Here is a 16879-nt window from a genome sequence, read left to right as displayed (position 1 = left end):
TTCGGGAAACTTCAGCAAGTGCAGAGGAGTCCACTGTTTGTGCAAAGCTGTTGTACCACCCGGGGGAGGGACCAGTGTTCCGTGCCACTTGAGTGAGAGAGGTTCTTGGAGACAGGATACGGCTCCTTAAGGAAGCTGACCTAGACTGTAGCTTGATTGTCACCAAAGAGCTGGCATGGGGTTGTAACTGCTGAAAGCACCTCTGTCTCATAGCTTGAGATTCACCTGTGGTTTCTGTGCTCGTATGCGAGGGTCCTACAGGCTTCCTTCCCTATGCAGATGACCCCGCCCCCTTGTTCAGGTCTCCAGCACACTTACATTTCCAAAGAACACCACTTGGCTTTCACTCAGAAGCACAGACTGGTCTAAGGAAGCAGATGCAATCAAGCCAGAAGGTCTTGTAGTCTGAATTCCCCTGTGTCCCGGACAGTGCTCTCCTGGCTGCCTGTGTTGGACAGAGGCTGCACTGTGGGCATGGGAGACCTGTTGGTCAGCAGGACCTGTTTTCTCAGTGTTATTCCAGAGCTGTGGGCTATGGTACGGGACTGGTAAGGTGTTCTGGGCTCACATCCAGCAGGGCCAATGTTCTGATGCTGTTTCCAGAGGCCTGAAGAACACCCTTGCTTCTCTCTACCGCAGCCTGGGAAATGGGTCCCAGCAAAGACAGAGCGCAGGGCATGAAGTACATGTTGAGCTTGAAACAAGCAGCAAATGTGTTTTTGGTAGACAAGCTGTTACTATTGTGTTCCTCCTGGTTTATCTGAAATTCACAGTTCACTAGGTTGTGAATCTGCCCACTTTGAAAGACTGTTTGTTGTTGATGCTTTCCTATTGCTATGCTAAAACAGTGACCAAGGTAACTCAGGGAAAGAAGAGCTGATCTAGCCTTAAAGCTCCAGATGGGATAACACCGTCAGCCTGCAGAGGGCATGCAGCAGGAGCGGGGAGCTGAGAGCTCCCATTGTGAACTATAAGTGAGAAGAGTGAGAACTGGAAACAGTGTGTGTGTGTGTGTGTGTGTGTGTGTGTGTGTGGGTGTGTTTTAAACTCTCAAAGACCGCCTCTTGTGATATACTTCCTCCAATCAGGCCACACCTCTTAAACTTCATCAAACAATGTCACTAACTGTTCAACCACCCAAGCCTATCTGGGGACATTCTCATTCACACCAGCACCCTGATGTAGAGCAGTGTATGTTTCCCTCTCTGTTGGAGGCTGTGGACCCAACCAAGGGGAACAGAGGTGTAACCAGGGCTCTTTCACCACATCTAATGAGCAAGAATCAAAGCCCGTCGTTCAAGAATCCAGTACAGACGCTTCCACCCTGTACAGTGGTGCAGACTGGCCATGCCCTGGCAGCACAGGAGGATGGTCTCCTACGAGCCACACTTTCAGAGAATAAGCATAGTGGCTGTGTCAGCGTGATGGGTTCAGAACAAAGGTTGTAGCTCTCAGAAACCGGAGGGTGGCCTTGCCTCTTTGAAGAAAGCAGTCCCCGCCCCCCCCCCCCCCCCCCCCCCGGGACTGTTAGGTGTTTTTTTTGTTTTTTATTTTTTCTCTCTTTACAAATAACTCTAAGGAGTTCCGAATAGGCTCTGTCCTCTGTAGACTACTCTGTAGCAATAAAGTATGTTAAAAGCAGTCTGCTGTAAGAATAGTACCTACATCCTTAGGTCTGCACACAGCAACGCCCTCTTAATGACAGTGATGCTGAGAAAGTTGTCTTTGAGAGAGTTCTGTCATTGTATGACTATCATGAATGTATTTACACAAACTGAGCCAGCTGTGCTGTTCACACAGCTATCTGTTCACAGAGACATAGGTGATATCTCTTATAGGACCAATGTCATATATGACACATTATGTCCAAAATGGCACCCTGCCATGTATAACACAATCTCTCTCTGTCTCTGTCTCTCTGTCTCTGTCTCTGTCTCTGTCTCTCTCTCTCTCTCTCTCTTTCTCTCTCTCTCTCTCCCCCCTCCCTCCCTCCATCCACATAAATATTTGAAATCTGTTTAAGGAGCTCAGGGCTTTGACTCCTCTGGCACTCTGGTATTTCTGCTTTTTTTTTTTTCCCTTTCCTTTTTTCAACATACAGGAGTGGGGTGTGGCTTAGGAAGAGAGGGAGGGGGTAAGCCAGTCCCTTCCTCTAGTGATGGTTGGGGCGTTGTGCTTGAGTGCATGCAGATGCAGTGTGTATGAAGCCTGAGGTTTTCCAATGAACCAGTCGCAGCCCATTCTGCCACCTCTGGTTCTTGTGCATTCTGTGCCTGGCCACCCCGTGGCCTGTATGGCTGAAGAGGGAGGGAGGGAGGAAGGTAGAGAAGGGCAGGATCAGAAAGTACTATCAACAAGCAAGGCTATTTGCATACTTGGAGGTCAGGTGAAGGAGGCACTGCCTTGAGCATTGGCTTAGCTAACCTTTTAGAAATGTTCTTTCATTACATCTGGGGACACTGGCAGGAGCACCCAGGTTTGAGTTCATCCTAATTTCAATCAGGTTGTTTTAGAAATTAGAAAATTTAGAAATTTTGATTGTGGTCATTGATGCAGGTGGTCAATTGATGCAGGTGGTCAATTGATGCAGGTGGTCAGTTGATGCAGGTGGTCAATTGACGCAGATGGTCATTTGACGCAGGTGGTTATTTGATATAGGTGGTCATTTGATGTAGGTGGTCAGTTGATGCAGGTGGTCAGTTGATGCAGGTGGTTGTTGATACAGGTGGTCAGTTGATGCAGGTGGTCAATTGTTGCAGGAGGTCAATTGATGCAGGTGGTCATTTGATGTAGGTGGTCATTTGATGTAGGTAGTCAATTGATGCAGGTGGTCAGTTGCCCTTAGCGCTTTATCTTTTGTTAACAAAACCAAACCAGAGTCTGAGAGAAACTTTTCAGGACTGACCATAGTTCTGGGATCTAGGTCTCTGGGGTTCTGTTGCAGATCATAGGGATTTATACAGAGTCTGGGGAAAAGCTAGCATACAAAGGACTCTTAATTCCATCCCTTGAAAGCTGAAGTGAGAATTCTTACCTTGACATTGCTCATGGGAGACAGAGAAAACTCCATACAGGGCCTTGAGCTGTAAGATTTTATAATACTGTGCAGCCCAACAGCCTGCCAGAGCCTGTGATGACCACTCTGTGATGCCTAGAACAAGTACCGATGCTTGGGTTCCCAGAGAGGGCCGTGAGTCATGCCCACATGTGTTTTCACTGAGATCTATTTTTTCCTTCCGAACATTGCATTTACATGCCTTTCCTAAATATGGGCTCCATTTACACAGGCCTCATGGTCCGGGCAGCTGTCATTGGCAGAGTGAGTCCTTTCCTGTGTCACCAGGGCCACTCACCCCTTGTGCAGTCATCATAGTGGTGGCAACTGAGCGGTCTCTGGCTAAGTAAGCCCTGCTGTGTCCAGGTGTAAATGGCATGGCCCCAGAATGTCACACTGCAGGGGATATTATACCCTGTTCTACTTCTACTGCCTCTGTGTGTGACATGGGTCTCAGCAGAATCCTATACTCCTGATAGGTTTCTCAGGGGAAGGTTAGCCCAGGACCTTACAGGTTAGCACTTGACACACGAGGCTGAACAAGAACCAAATCTCCCTCATCTGAGGCTTTGTTTTCTGTTTTTGTAGGCCAAAAGTTCTCAGAATAAACAATTCCTGCGTTTCAAATTGCATGCCAATCTGAGGAGCTGCCCATCTCACCTTGTCTTCCCTGGGATGAGACTGGTTCCTTTGTCTCGGGTCTCCTCACTGTATATGCCACCTGACCACCAATCATTAGCAGCAGCCTCGATTGTCAGGTCTCTCATGTTTGGGTATCTCAGTGTTCAGGGTCCTATGAGCCCACTTTTGCTTAATCCTGGTCATAAAAAGGGAGAGCAGCTTGGCCATTCAGGCTTGCAAAGAGATGCTATGAAGCCCGTCTTCAAGAGAAGAAGTGGGTAGTCGCACCTGAATGAAGAAACCAAAACCCACTAATGCAGGCAGAGGGGTCTAACTGTCTACAGTAGAGGGTATTATCTGTCTGTGAAACTGTGGAGGTGAAATTCGTGATAGCTTTCCTGTCTCAGTTTAAACTGTAAAAGCGACAGCCGTGGGTACGGCTGCGATTTGGACTGGATCAGGATGGAAAGGGTTCTGTCTTCTTGGGTCCAGCTCTATCTGTGGTATCAAGAATTCACGGGAGACACTGAGATGTGTCTACCTTAAGACTAGGACATTTTGCTATGATCGGTGACACCGGGGTGGTGTTTTCATCGAGGGACACCTTTATGTCTCTGTTACATATTTCATCATAGGCTGCTCACTTAACTAACCTGGCTGTTTCTGTCTCTGTTCTAGGACTGCTCGCCATCAAGGGTGCACATGACATAGAGACCCGGCTCAATGAGGTGGAGAAGCTGCTGGAGACGGTCATCAGCATGCCGTGTAAGGTGAGCAGGGAGTCCAGAGTGGCCTGTCACCACCAGGCTTAAAGACAGCTCTGGGCATCTCAGTCTGTGTTTCCTTCCCACAAGTCCCAGTGTACCAATCAGAGAAGGGAGATGTCTGTGGGCTCCCTGCTGGAGTCTTTTCTCTCCAGGAGACAGAGTGGAAGGAGACCCACGAGGTGTGAAGCAGGAGGGGACAGAGGCTTCTCCAAAGGCAGCGACCTTTGCTCTCTTCCCTCCCCTTGGAACCCTCTCTTCTTGCTTAGGTTTAGAACAGGCACCAGGAAGCCAAGGGCAATGGGGCAGCTCTCCGTACAGAGAGTGAGACTGTGAGCTTGATGCAGAAAATAAGAAGAGGGTCCAGCAGAACTCTTTAGCTCCTAAAGGTTCTGTTTTCCCCACTGGAAAGTGGGGCATGCAGAAGCAACCCAGCAGATAGTAAAGGACAGCCGGATGTGATATGGCAGCTTTGCGCAAAGCATTCTGCCAAGCCACTGTCCTAGCGAGAGGCCTTGGCTATAGCCACCTCTAAACAAAGAAGCTACAGTGATTCAGTCACTGGGCACAAGCCATCAACCAGCCCCTGCACAGGTCTGGGACTGCCTTCTGAGCTAACATCAGTTGGGGTCACCTCTGGGCAGAAACACCACCTGAGCACACACACGTGGACCAGCTGTGGAGAGCTTTACATCATCAGTAATCATGGTGCTTATTCCCAGTATTCTAGGTCTGAGGTTGTGCTCACCTTCTTTGAAAGATCGCCTCTGGATCAGGTGTTAAAAAATGATAATGTCCATAAGATCCAACCCAGCTTTCAAAGTCCTGTTAAAATATCAGGTAAGAGCCTCAATGAAAGTGTGGGAGGATTGCAGTAAAGGTGTGGGAGGACTGTGGTGAAGGTGTGGGAGGACTGTGGTGAAAGTGTGGGAGGACTGCGGTGAAGGTGGGAGGATTGTGGTGAAGGTGGGAGGACTCTGAAGGTGTGGGAGGACTGTGGTGAAGATGTGGGAGAATTCTGAAGGTGTGGGAGGACTGTGAAGGTAGGAGGACTGTGGTGAAGGTGGGAGGACTGTGAAGGTGTGGGAGGACTGCAGTGAAGGTGGGAGGACTGTGGTGAAGGTGTGGGAGGACTGTGGTGAAGGTGTGGGAGGACTGCGGTGAAGGTGGGAGGACTGTGGTGAAGGTGTGGGAGGACTATGGTGAAGGTGTGGGAGGATTGTGGTGAAGGTGGGAGAACTGTGGTGAAGGTGTGGGAGGACTGCGGTGAAGGTGGGAGGACCATGGTGAAGGTGTGGGAGGACTGCGGTGAAGGTGTGGGAGGACTCTGAAGGTGTGGGAGGACTGTGGTGAAGGTGTGGGAGGACTATGGTGAAGGTGTGGGAGGACTGTGTTTAGTGCTGTGGTTGCAAGGCCTTTCCATTGTGGCAATGGGGTGGGTGGGCTCAGCTTCCACCCTTGGGCTCCAGAAGGTCGCTTCCCTGGAACAGAGAAATGATTCCTGAGTTCTAAGCGATCTAAGTGCCTTCCTTTTGGTGACTGCAGAGTATGCCATTTTTATTTCTAAAGGGGTTAATTTGACATATTTGTTAGAATCTACTTAAGAAAAAGTATAATACTGGTGAAAATATTAACAAGGTGTCCTCTTTAAACAATATTTGTTATTTTAATTTTGTGTCTGTATATGTGTTTTGTCTGTACATCTGTAGTATGTATATTTACATGTGTGTGCCTGGTGTCCACAGAGGCTAAAGAAGGCATTGGAGCTCTCAGAACTGGAGTTGTAGACGGTTGTGAGCCGCCAGGTGGGTGCTGGGAACTGAGTGTGGGTCTTCTGGAAGAGCATCAAGTATTCTTAACCGCTGAGCATTTCTCCAGCCCCAGGAAAGCATTTCTGAGGTAATGATTGGAGCCAGTAGGCCATCCTGTGGAGGTCAGGGAGCCCCTGAGAGGCCGTGTTGGATTTGGCTATTGGCTTTAGGGAAGCTTTTAGCTTCGGTGCCATCGGCATTGACATTGTACTGTGCCTTCTAGCACCGAAAGTCAGCTACTGTAAGATGAAGTCACCACGCTAGGAGCTACATAGGAAGGAAGGAGCCCCATGGCCTGTTTGCTGTTTTCCTAAGAGCTGGCTATACTTGTCCAGAGAATTGTATTTTTGTTTCATTTTTTGGTTTGTTTGTTTCTATGGGAGGCTAACCTTTAACTCACTTATATTTAGCCCAGGCTTACCTTGAACTCACAGCAGTCCTCCCTAACTATGTAAACCTCCTCAGTTTTGGAATTATAGGCATACACCACTTGCGGTGTGGCTTTGGACTATGGTGCTGAGGAATGCTTTGTAAGAAAAAGAGCTCATCCTGGTGCCTTCTAGGACTGGGTTTCCCCAGGCAAGGGTTAATCAGCTGGTGGCCTAAAGGGTGACACTGGTGTTTACAAGAGGAGAGGGAACATGTGAGGAGATCCAACGTGGCTTGACTTGTGGAAAGGTGGGGAGAGGTAACCCTTGTCGTTGCCTTTCTGAATGGTGAGCAGCTGATGGAGCAGGCACTCAGAGTTGTCTGTGGGAGGGGTAAGGAGAAGAGGGAAGATGGGCAGGGACAGAGTGAAGATGCTGTTGTGTCTTTGCCACACAGCGATGACCATTGCAGTTATGTGCATGGGCGAACTGGGTGGGTGGGTACTGGGACCCGGGGTGGGAGAGTCCACCGTGAGTGTACAGGGTGGGTGGTCCCTGTGGGCTGTTCATTGTATGGCAGCTTCCTGGGTTGTTTTAGAGAAGAGTGGGCAGTTTAAGATTCTAGGGGGCCTTTGTTAACTGGCACCTGAGCGCTAGAACCTTCTATCCAGTTGATTGCATGTAGTGAGGCTGTTTGTCTGAGTTGTCTGAACAATGGATGACTTTTAATCTTGTCATATCATCTCCAGATCCTGGGTCTCCTCCACTGGACTCTGGCCATTGTTTGTGCTGTGACCCTCAAGGGTCACCAAGGTGAACCCTCCTTCCCACTGTCATCCTTTCCAAGTCTCTCCATTTGAGAAATAGATGTTGATGGTCAAGACCTACACACACCTTTCTCTCCTCTCTTGCATTGGGAGAGATGGCTGGTGTCATGGAGTTGCCACAGATGCCTCTCTTTAGGGATGGTGATCAACAGAGCCTGGGCCTTTTCTCTTTGGATGTTGAGGCTGTAGGTAGTTAGGGCTCCACCAGATGGCAGCAGGCACTGGTTGTACTGAAGACTACCTTGTCCGTAGTCTGATGCCTTGGCAAAGATAGCCACTCAGATGTAAGCATTCATTTCCTGTGGTGATCTGAATGTTTATCAAACCCAAGAGCACACAGATGCGGTGCTGCCGGGACTGTGTAGCACAAAGGAACCAGAGGTCTCAGTTTCACCTGGTTATGCTGGTAGAACTGATAGATTTCATCCGCAGAAATGGGCTGTGTCCATCAAGGTTTGGAAGGAAATACATTTTTGTTGTTGTTGTAGTAAAGAACAGTGTCCATTCAATCTTAGCCATAATTTTTACTATATGGAGATAGACAAGTCATCCAGTTAACAGCAGGATATTGTTTATGCTTTTGTTCTATTGTTGGAGTAAACTGAAAATAATAGTGCCAGGGAGGACTTAGAAGGGAGGAAGGCTACACTGTGAATGCTTCTGAGGCCTGCCTAAAGATCTGCAGAAGAAAAGGAATCAGAAAATGGATGACCTGAAGGGGTGGCAGGTCAGGGCCCATGTAAACTCCACCACAGTTACATGTTAGAAAAATCACCATTAAGACACTGTGCACTCTAACTGGGAAATGTTGCAAAAAAATATCCATTGATGAAGATAAGCTAAGACCAAAGGGGGAAAGTTCAAGGAAAAACGAGGTTTGCACAGTATTAAGACCTTGTTCTCTGAGGTATTTGCTAATGGCAAAGAGAAAGCAAGCTAACCATCCTGGTTAGCACCGCCAGTAGGTTTGTGCACATTGTGCAGTACACACATGCACACACGCACACCCTATACTTTTATAGAGGGGCACTCAACATGCCCTGTGGGATTCCTCCCAGTGACATATTACCACTGAGTTCTAACCACCTGGACATCCAGTTCCAGGAAGAGTTGTAAAGTAGCTCACCTGAATTCCTCACAAGGCATGCATGAGAAACAAGGCCAGAGCAGAGCCATCAGAGTCAAGGAGATCAAGATGGCTCAGTGCAGCAGAGTTCTGGATTGCATCTGTAGCAGAAGAAAGTAGCAATAGTGAGACACTAGAGGAGCCCCATTGAAGAGGTTTTACACTCAGTAGCATCGTCCTCTTGGCATTCGCTGGGTGTAATAAGGAACCCTAACTGTGAAATATTGACAGTAGGGGGCTGCTATGAGTTATGTGGGAGCTCTGTTTGTGCCTTCATGGCTTACCTGCAATTCTAAAGTTAACTATAAATTAAACATTATAGAATATGAACATAGGGATATAAAAGCATCTTGTGGCCTGAAGAATGGCTCAGTGGCAGAATGTGAGGCCTTGAGTTTGATCCTTGCAAAGGATTTGGGGTTCTGAAAATGAACTGTTTCTAGAGTCCAGGATGTGGCCTAAAAGAATTAAACTAGCTAATGATTTTTGCTATGAGTCCTAAACTGACATGTGAGAAATTCTATCTTGACTTTGTTTGAAAATGGGCTGCAGGCACTGTAATATTTCTTTAATTATAATGTTTTCTTCAGTTCCTTTATTATTCTTATGTGACAGCAGGTGGAAAATCATGACCAAGTATCATGGTACTAATTAGTATTATTTGAGACTTAAGCGTTTGTTAGAGTCTTCAGACATATCCTGTTTCTTGTGCAGCTGAGGATAACCAATAGAAGGTAACCAAGCAGAACTAACCTGTTCTCCGGGCACAGGCAGCAGGAACAGAGTTGGAAACAGCTATACTTGGGGTCAGTGTGCACAACTGCTAATGCCCTGGATTACCAGCAGCGCAGTAGTCTGCAGTCCCATAATAAGAACATCAACAAGGCCTTACTGAGCTTGAAGGCACATGTCCTTGGTCCATACCACCCCTGTTGGTTACTTTCCTCATTACTGTCACAAAAGACAGAGCTTCAAGGAGAAAGGGTTTATTTTGACTTCCAGTTTAGAAGGGATACAGCCCCATCATATGGAGCAAGGCATGGTTTTGGAGGTGTGAGACAGCTGGTCACAATGTACCTGTAGTCAAGAGGCAGAGTGGACAGGAAGTGGGGCCAGGCTATCAAACTAGAAACCCACCCCTAAGTGACTCACCCCAGTGAGGCTCCCCTCCTAGAGGTATCCCAACCTTCTAAACCAGCATGACTGCCTGGGGATTCACTGTTCAAACACACAAACCTATAGGAGCTATTTCACACTTAAGGCACCTCACCACCCTGTGGTAGAGACTGATAAAAATAAGTTCCCATTCAGGAGGTTGTTGTTCAATGTGTAGATGGTGTCTGGGGAGGGCAGTGCTACAGGACTATTAGCAAAGTGGTTCTTTTAAACTGATGGCCCCGGCAGGTAGACACGTGATAAGCTCAGGCGTTCCTTATTGTAAATTTTAGATAACCCTTCTTAGGTTTTTAAGTGATGGCTCTTCTTAAGGTATTGTTTTTCAATGAAAGGAAGAAATGAAAATATAAACTGTCACAGAATCTTTGCTCCAGTTTTAGCTAGCTCAGGCAATGGAAGAGCCATGTGTGTCTGGCTAGGTTTTGAGCCTATGGTTGTACTTGCTTTTGTGTTCGTGTTTCTTGGTGGGCCATCCCTTTCCAAGCTGGTTTGGAATGGATGCACTGAAGATTTATAGATTCAGGAGTTTGAGACTTGTGGTTCAGCATGATGAGTGTAATCTGAAGATCCATGAGGAACCCAGGGCTTTTAGGGCCATCTTTGGTGAAATACCAGCAATTTGAGCAATATCCCTCTGTAGTCTGGATCTAGAACTTTGAGAGACTGGAGACCAATACGCTTTAGTGTCCTCAGGGCCCAACTGGCCTTGGGAACTCTAGATCTCATTAATGTTTCCAAAAACTCTTTGTCATAGACATCTGAGGAGTGGCTTGTTCCAAATCTATTCTGGAAGGACCAGTTAAGATTCCACATCCTTGACTCTGCAGTTCCCATTTAGCAAAGATTAGACATGCCCATAGCTTCAGGAGTTTATACAGAAGTGATTTGCATCCCAGGATCCCTTCTTCATCTCAAATTCCCTTGGTAGGAGGAAGAAGGAGTCGTGTGCTGTCAGTTAGCACTGTGGAGGCTGTACTGGGCTGCCTGCACTTCCTCAGACAGACAGATTTGGGTCAGAGTTAATAAGAACAATAAAGAAAGTGGCTCTCTGCTGCCACACCCTCTGAGTGGGGAGGCAAGAGAATCGGAACTTGTGTGGGGTTCAGTGATTTTTCCAGTCTGACAGCTCACTACCTGAGCATCTTCCCTTTGCTCTTTGTACACAGAAATGTAGCTTACCTGAGTTCCCAGACTCGTTACTCATTGGTTTACTGAGTCCCTCCCCAGTGCTGCAAACCACTGGGTGGAGGAGCAGGAAAGAAGACAGAGAAGGGAGTCAGGGCTGATATCCCGTGAGTGTGACTGACTGAGGAAACATGCTTCAAGAGACCCATGACACATGCTAGCCCTTTCTCCAGGAAACCAGGCATGCATTTCAGCAAGTACTTAGAAAACTGATGAATAGTTGTTTTTGTGAGAGTGAAGAGGAAACGATTTTTCTTTATTTCTTTCTGGCTAGTTCCCTAATTCTCGGCATAAGGACAGAAGTTCTTAGAATGGAGCACCAAATGCCTAGGAAGGTGAAAAATAATCAGGAAGTGAAATTTTTCATCATGAAAAAGCAAATCTATATACTCAGGAATAATTACGCGGTGGTCCAGTGGGGAGAGGGCTAAGATGATCCTTTAGAAACAAAGGCACCTGATGTCCAGTAATCCTCAGGATGGGGAGAGATGCTCTTGTTGGCTGTGTGGGCCTGTAGAAGAGGACAGGCTAACATCAGCTGTGTCCCTAATGTGAGGATGTGATCTTGTAGACTAAACATACACAGAATGTGTGGTATGTGTTAAGTGCATCCTTTAGGCCAAGAGCCTTGCTTGGGAGGACTACCGAGGGTCCTGAGCATGGAGCTCAGCTGCCTGAGAGCCAAGGACTGGAGATGACTAAGGCTCACAGAGAGGGGAGGATTTAAGATGGCAACAAGCCTGATGATCTCTTGAGGGAAAGGAGATTGACTTCCTCTGAACCGTCAAGGCTATATAGTAGGTTAAAAAGAAGAGCGATAAGCCACACTAGGTTCTTACACAGTCAGCTCTCTATGTCTGTGAGTCCAGAGGCTGGATTCAACCAAGCACAGGCCAAAATAGTGGGAAAAGGACTATGTCTACTGTTCATGTGCAGCTCTTTCTCCTTGGTCATTGTAACAATGATTTACATATCATCTACATTGCGTCAGGTATTATAAGTGATCTAAAGATGGTATAAAGCCTAGAGGGAGGATGGGTGGAGATTCTAGAAACACCACCCCAGTCTGCGTCAGAGATTTAGACACCATGGATTTTGATATTCAAAGAGGGTACCTGTAACTAAATGGATGTTTGCTTGCCATGACAGGATCCAGGACATGGTGAGATGCTAGAATGAGGTAAATCCTTGCACATTCTCAAATACAAACTTGAAGGTTTCCTGTAGAGAACAGTCCCAAGGCCACAAGGCTGCAGTGTAAGCTTCTAGCTTAGTGCCAGCCACCAATCCTCCCCCTCAGCTCTTTCAGCCGTAGTAGAGCCCTTGTAAACCAACCACCAGTGTAGACAAAAGAAGCTGCTCATGTTTGCTGATCTTTCTAAAGTACCCACATCCGTGCTTATTGGGGGAAAATATAAACATATATATACAATTTCATGGCGCAAAGTCAGTGAGCCGCTCATTTAAAACGCAGTCGGATCTCGTCCTCTCATCCGATGCAGTGCTTAGCACCACCCAGGATGCCGATTCTGTCAGCCCTGTCTCAGCCCTAGAGCTCAGAAAGAGCCAGAAACGGTGTGATGTCACATGTCACAATGGTGGATAGAGCCTGCCTCAGACTTGAGCCTAGTCCTCCGTCTATTTCCCTCCAGTCTGCACTGTAAACCCACAGGCAGGGCACACGTGGAAGTGCTCAGATACCAGAGGATCTTGCTTCCGGGAGAGACACATTACTCCTGGGGTACTGGTATCAGCATATTGGTCTGCCTGTCTGAACACTAGAGGGATTCTCTGGGCACCGGGAGAGAGAGCTGGGGACAGTGGGTGATGGGGAAAGGGGAGACTGATATAAACTTCAGTTCTAAAATTTTGTTTTACAATTTCATACACACACCTTCTCTTTACAAGTTCACTCTCTATTTTCATGCCTTTTAATTTTATTTTTTTAGTGATGTACTATATTTAAAGTTGCTGTCATGACCATGGGTAGGAGGTTATTTATTGAGCAAGGCAACTTGACTGTGTCTACACTACCGAGGGATGATGCTATTTCTCCTTCTGTGGTCCCCGTTAACTACTGATAGTTCCTTAGGAAAAAGTGGGACCTTATAAGCCTCTCTTCTGTCCACGACAGAGTGTCCCTGGGCCCAGTCTTGTGTGGTAGACACTATTGCTGTGGGTTTCTGAGTCCAATCACTATGGCAAGTCCAGAAGACAGCAATTCACAGCCCTCCTTCCTATCCCCCACCTCTTACATTCTTTCTGGCCCCTCTTCCACAATGTCCCCTGAGCCTCGAAGGGGGTGTTTATAGATGTCCTGTGTAGGCCTGAGCACTTAGCAGTCCCTAATCCTTAGCACTGTGTTCAATTATGAGTCTGCACTGATAACTGCGCACCGCAAAGAGAAACGTCGCTGGCCCAGGATGAGAGCAGTTAATCTATGATAAATCCTGAAATTCTAACCTCAAGTACTGACCTCTCCTGAATACTTACCTCATGGCTTTGGTTTTCAGAAATCATGAGGTCCAATGGATTTTGTTTGGCAAACACAGAAACAATAGTCATTGACCACAGCATACCCAACGGGAAGGACCAGCTCCTGGATGCGGATTCCACAGAGCATTTGTGAGTGCATGTTCTCTAATGTGTTTTCATGCCAGGGCTCGAAAGCTGGTGGTGTGTGCGATACTCTACAGCAGGGCTTCTCAACCTTCTCAATGCTGCAACCTTCTAATACAGTCCCTCATGTTTAATACAGGTCCTCATGACTCCAACCAGAAGATTACTTTCATTGCTACTTCATAACTGTAATTTTGCTACTGATATCCAGGATATCTGATAGGCACCCCCTGTGAAAGGGTCATTCAACCCCCCCCAAAGGGGTTGTGAGCCACAGGCTGGAAACAGCAGCAGCTCTCTGCCAGTCTGGGTGTTCCTGTTTTAAGAGTTTGTCTCATAGTCTGGCGAGAGTTTGGTTACTTGATCTAGGAGAGGAATAGTCACCCAATCGCTAGATATGAGGGTCGTTCAGAAGTTGCAAAACTCCAGGATCTAGTTTGTGTTGGTTCTGAGGTGTGAAATACTATATTCTGGTCCAGGATCCAGGATGCAGATGTCTCTACACTTCCCGGGCCACTACTGTGACACATATGTTTGTCTCACCAGTTGATGGGTGATCCATTAGAGCCCCTAGTCTTTGATTACTGAGGAGCTTTGATGACTGATGGCTGGACAGCCAAAGGCCACTCACTGTTGCCTGCATTCCCCCCTCCTCTGCAATGGAATTTCTGACTAGAGTGGGCTGGAGAGCGCCTGCCACCTAGAGGCCAGAAGGAGCAGCCACCTGCACGCTTGGCTCCTGCCAGCTGGGGAGGTCTGGCTCTGTTGCTAGGTGCTCCTGGGGACAGAAAGGGGTCCCTGGGAGTGTCTTGGAGGCAGATCTAGGCCCTGTAGCAGCTGGTAATGTGAAAAGGTCTCCATCTGACTCCTCTACCATGACAGTCTCTGGCCAGCTCCATCTCACACAAAACTGAAGGACTTTCCTTCCATTAACACTCATTCAGGGTGCACCAGAGTGCCATCCCTGCCAGCCAGAGGTGCCCTGCGTAGAGGCCAGGCAGGCCAGGGGATTGCTCTGCCAACACAGTTTCTTACCATATTCTCATGAAAGCTTCTACTTTCATGCCCTCTGTAAAAATTCTTCATTGTTCCCAACAACAATAACCCAGGACATGCATTAGCCTCCCCAAAAGTAGGCTGTTGAACACTTGGAGGCTGGAAGGCTGGTGGCATGCGATGCTTACCATGTGGCCCTGGTCTGGGAGTAGTGGCTGTCATGCAGTGGAGTGCAATGGAGACTCTGCAGAGAACATCCAAATTTGACCCAGAAGGAAGATGGGCACCAGTGAGTGGGCACTGAGGGAATGGGACAGGAGGGTCAGCCAAGAACCCTGGCAGTGTTGGTCTCGAGGTCATTGGAGGTTCTTCCTCCAGTTTCTTTCATCCCACCTTCAGGACATCCTCTGGTCTGAGGGGAGGTGATGAAGGCAGAGTAGGTGGTGAGAAGTTCAGGATGGCCCTGTGTGCACTATCTAAGCTTCCCATACCTGCACAACTTTCATCCTTCAGACCCTGAGTCATCCTGGATCAAACCAGGCTTGGCCACCAGGTACATCCTGCCTCCATGACCAAAGGGAGGTAGAACCTTCCTCCATGATCGTAGGGAGCCTCCTGTAGTGTCCCTCCCTGGTGTCCTTGCAAGCTCCTGAGGACACATCACCTACACCTGCCTGTCCACTGCTGATCTCTAAGCTGACACAGAGCCTGGTGCAGAACAGGAGCTAGAATGTCACTACAAATAAAGGAAGCATGAAGGCCCCACTACCTTACAGATGCAGAAAGTAAATGCCAAGATGGCAAAGCTCAGAAGTGTTGCCTGGGCGGTACCACCCATTTCAAATAGTTTGTGCATTCACAGTTCTTCCCATGTGTCTGCTGCAAGCCTGGAAAAGACCGCATCTCATTGATGTCCCTTGTCCCCTTCCATAGAGCTTGGAGCTCTCAGTATCCTTGCACTGCCCTGGCCACCTCTTGTCTTCTTTTACTTCTAGCTAGAGTCCCATACAGTGACCTTCACCTCTGTCATCTCTTTCAGGTTTGAGAATGGTGGTGAGTTCACCTCAGACTTGGAAGATGGTGATGACCCAGCAGCTTATGTCACCAACTTGTCCTATTACCATCTGGTTCCATTTGAGACAGACATTTTGGACTAAGCCTCTCTATCCAGCCTTCTCTGACTCCATCCTCGACTGCATGTCCTCATGATGTCTACTGTGCTCCCCCGAGGGCCAAGGCTACTGCTCAGCCCGGGCCTCCTAGGGTCCTGAGGTTCAACAGGCCTGAGTGTCTAGAACACGGAGGCACAAGGGATCTTGATGACCATAGGCAGCTCTGAGGAGCCTTCTACCTGCACTCAGTCCCGCCAGCCTGCCTCTTCTGGGATGCCAGACCACACTTGACTCTTGTCTCACTGCCGACTTAGGGAGCATTCCTCTTGGTCACATGGCCCTGACTCCCCACTTTTCTCTTGTGTATCAAAGGCACAATGCATTTCAAGAGGATTTTTGCTAAGTTATCAAGTTCTGGACCTCGTGGGCAGGGGATATTAAGTGACTCAGGACTTCCCTAAGAAGGATGTGTGGCTTTTTTTTTTCTTTACATCTGCTCCCTGGAAACTAGGTTTGGGGTGAACTGGAAGGAGCATTTCCACACCATCAAGCCTGGAGAAGATTGCTGGCTTCAGAGAAGGGAAAGCATTCACAGTCCTGTGCATATGAACCTGGTGTAAAGAGAAGAGAGCTTCCTCCTCGCTGTCAGCTCTTCCGCCTGGTGGTGATGTAGTCACCACTGCCTAGGGTGCTCAAAGTCCCTCCCCTGGTGAACTCAGTGGCATAAGTGCCAGGAAGAATCAGAAAGGAAGGGACGAGGAGGAAGGGAAGCTTACAGCTTAGACCACAAAAAGGTCTGGGTCCTGCAAGCTCACAATCTCACTGTGTCTACTAATGACCAGCACTTGCTAATGTAAATAATGGTAAATTATTGAAAATTCTAATTCTTTTACACAGTCTGTTTTTAATCTATTTTAATTAAATAAAAGCTATTGTTCTACTTTGATTTAGTGAGAATGTTTGTGTAAAAAAAAAGATGTGGTTCATTTTATCCCCTGCATAGGGACAAGAAAGAAGGTAGACGATGACCCTCAGCCTCAGCCCCACCCTGCCTCCCTCCTGAGACCTGGCTTTAGCACTCTTCCTGACACACTGGTATTTTAGGAAATTGTATTCTAACCCCAGGGGGCAAACTATTCAAACCAGATAATGGGCCTGCTTTCATTTTGACTCTGGGGTTTCCCCTTCTCTGGTCCATTTGGCAGGCACAGGAAGTGTC

The 16879-nt window shown here is 47.7% G+C and overlaps 1 protein-coding gene across 2 annotated transcripts in view; it reads left to right on the top strand.

Annotated features, from left to right (window-relative positions):
* Pxdc1 (PX domain containing 1) overlaps nucleotides 1-16606 on the top strand; it is a 28038-nt gene extending 11432 nt beyond the window's left edge. Inside the window, exons 2-6 of one of the 2 annotated variants that reach the window (XR_004115141.1) lie at nucleotides 4355-4446; nucleotides 5163-5280; nucleotides 6186-6339; nucleotides 13447-13558; nucleotides 15588-15712. Coding sequence is in view for 1 of the 2 variants with exons in the window: in XM_031358845.1 (XP_031214705.1) it covers nucleotides 4355-4446; nucleotides 5163-5280; nucleotides 13447-13558; nucleotides 15588-15705 (440 nt within the window). In the remaining variant the exon portion in view is untranslated. Of the gene's footprint in view, nucleotides 1-4354; nucleotides 4447-5162; nucleotides 5281-6185; nucleotides 6340-13446; nucleotides 13559-15587 lie in introns of both variants that reach the window. The other variant, XM_031358845.1, reaches the window with a different exon arrangement.
* The last annotated feature ends 273 nt before the right edge of the window (nucleotides 16607-16879 follow it).

The sequence above is a fragment of the Mastomys coucha genome, unplaced genomic scaffold (genome assembly GCF_008632895.1).
Source record: "Mastomys coucha isolate ucsf_1 unplaced genomic scaffold, UCSF_Mcou_1 pScaffold7, whole genome shotgun sequence".
Lineage (NCBI taxonomy): Eukaryota > Metazoa > Chordata > Mammalia > Rodentia > Muridae > Mastomys > Mastomys coucha.
This window is presented reverse-complemented; position numbering and strand designations above follow the sequence as displayed.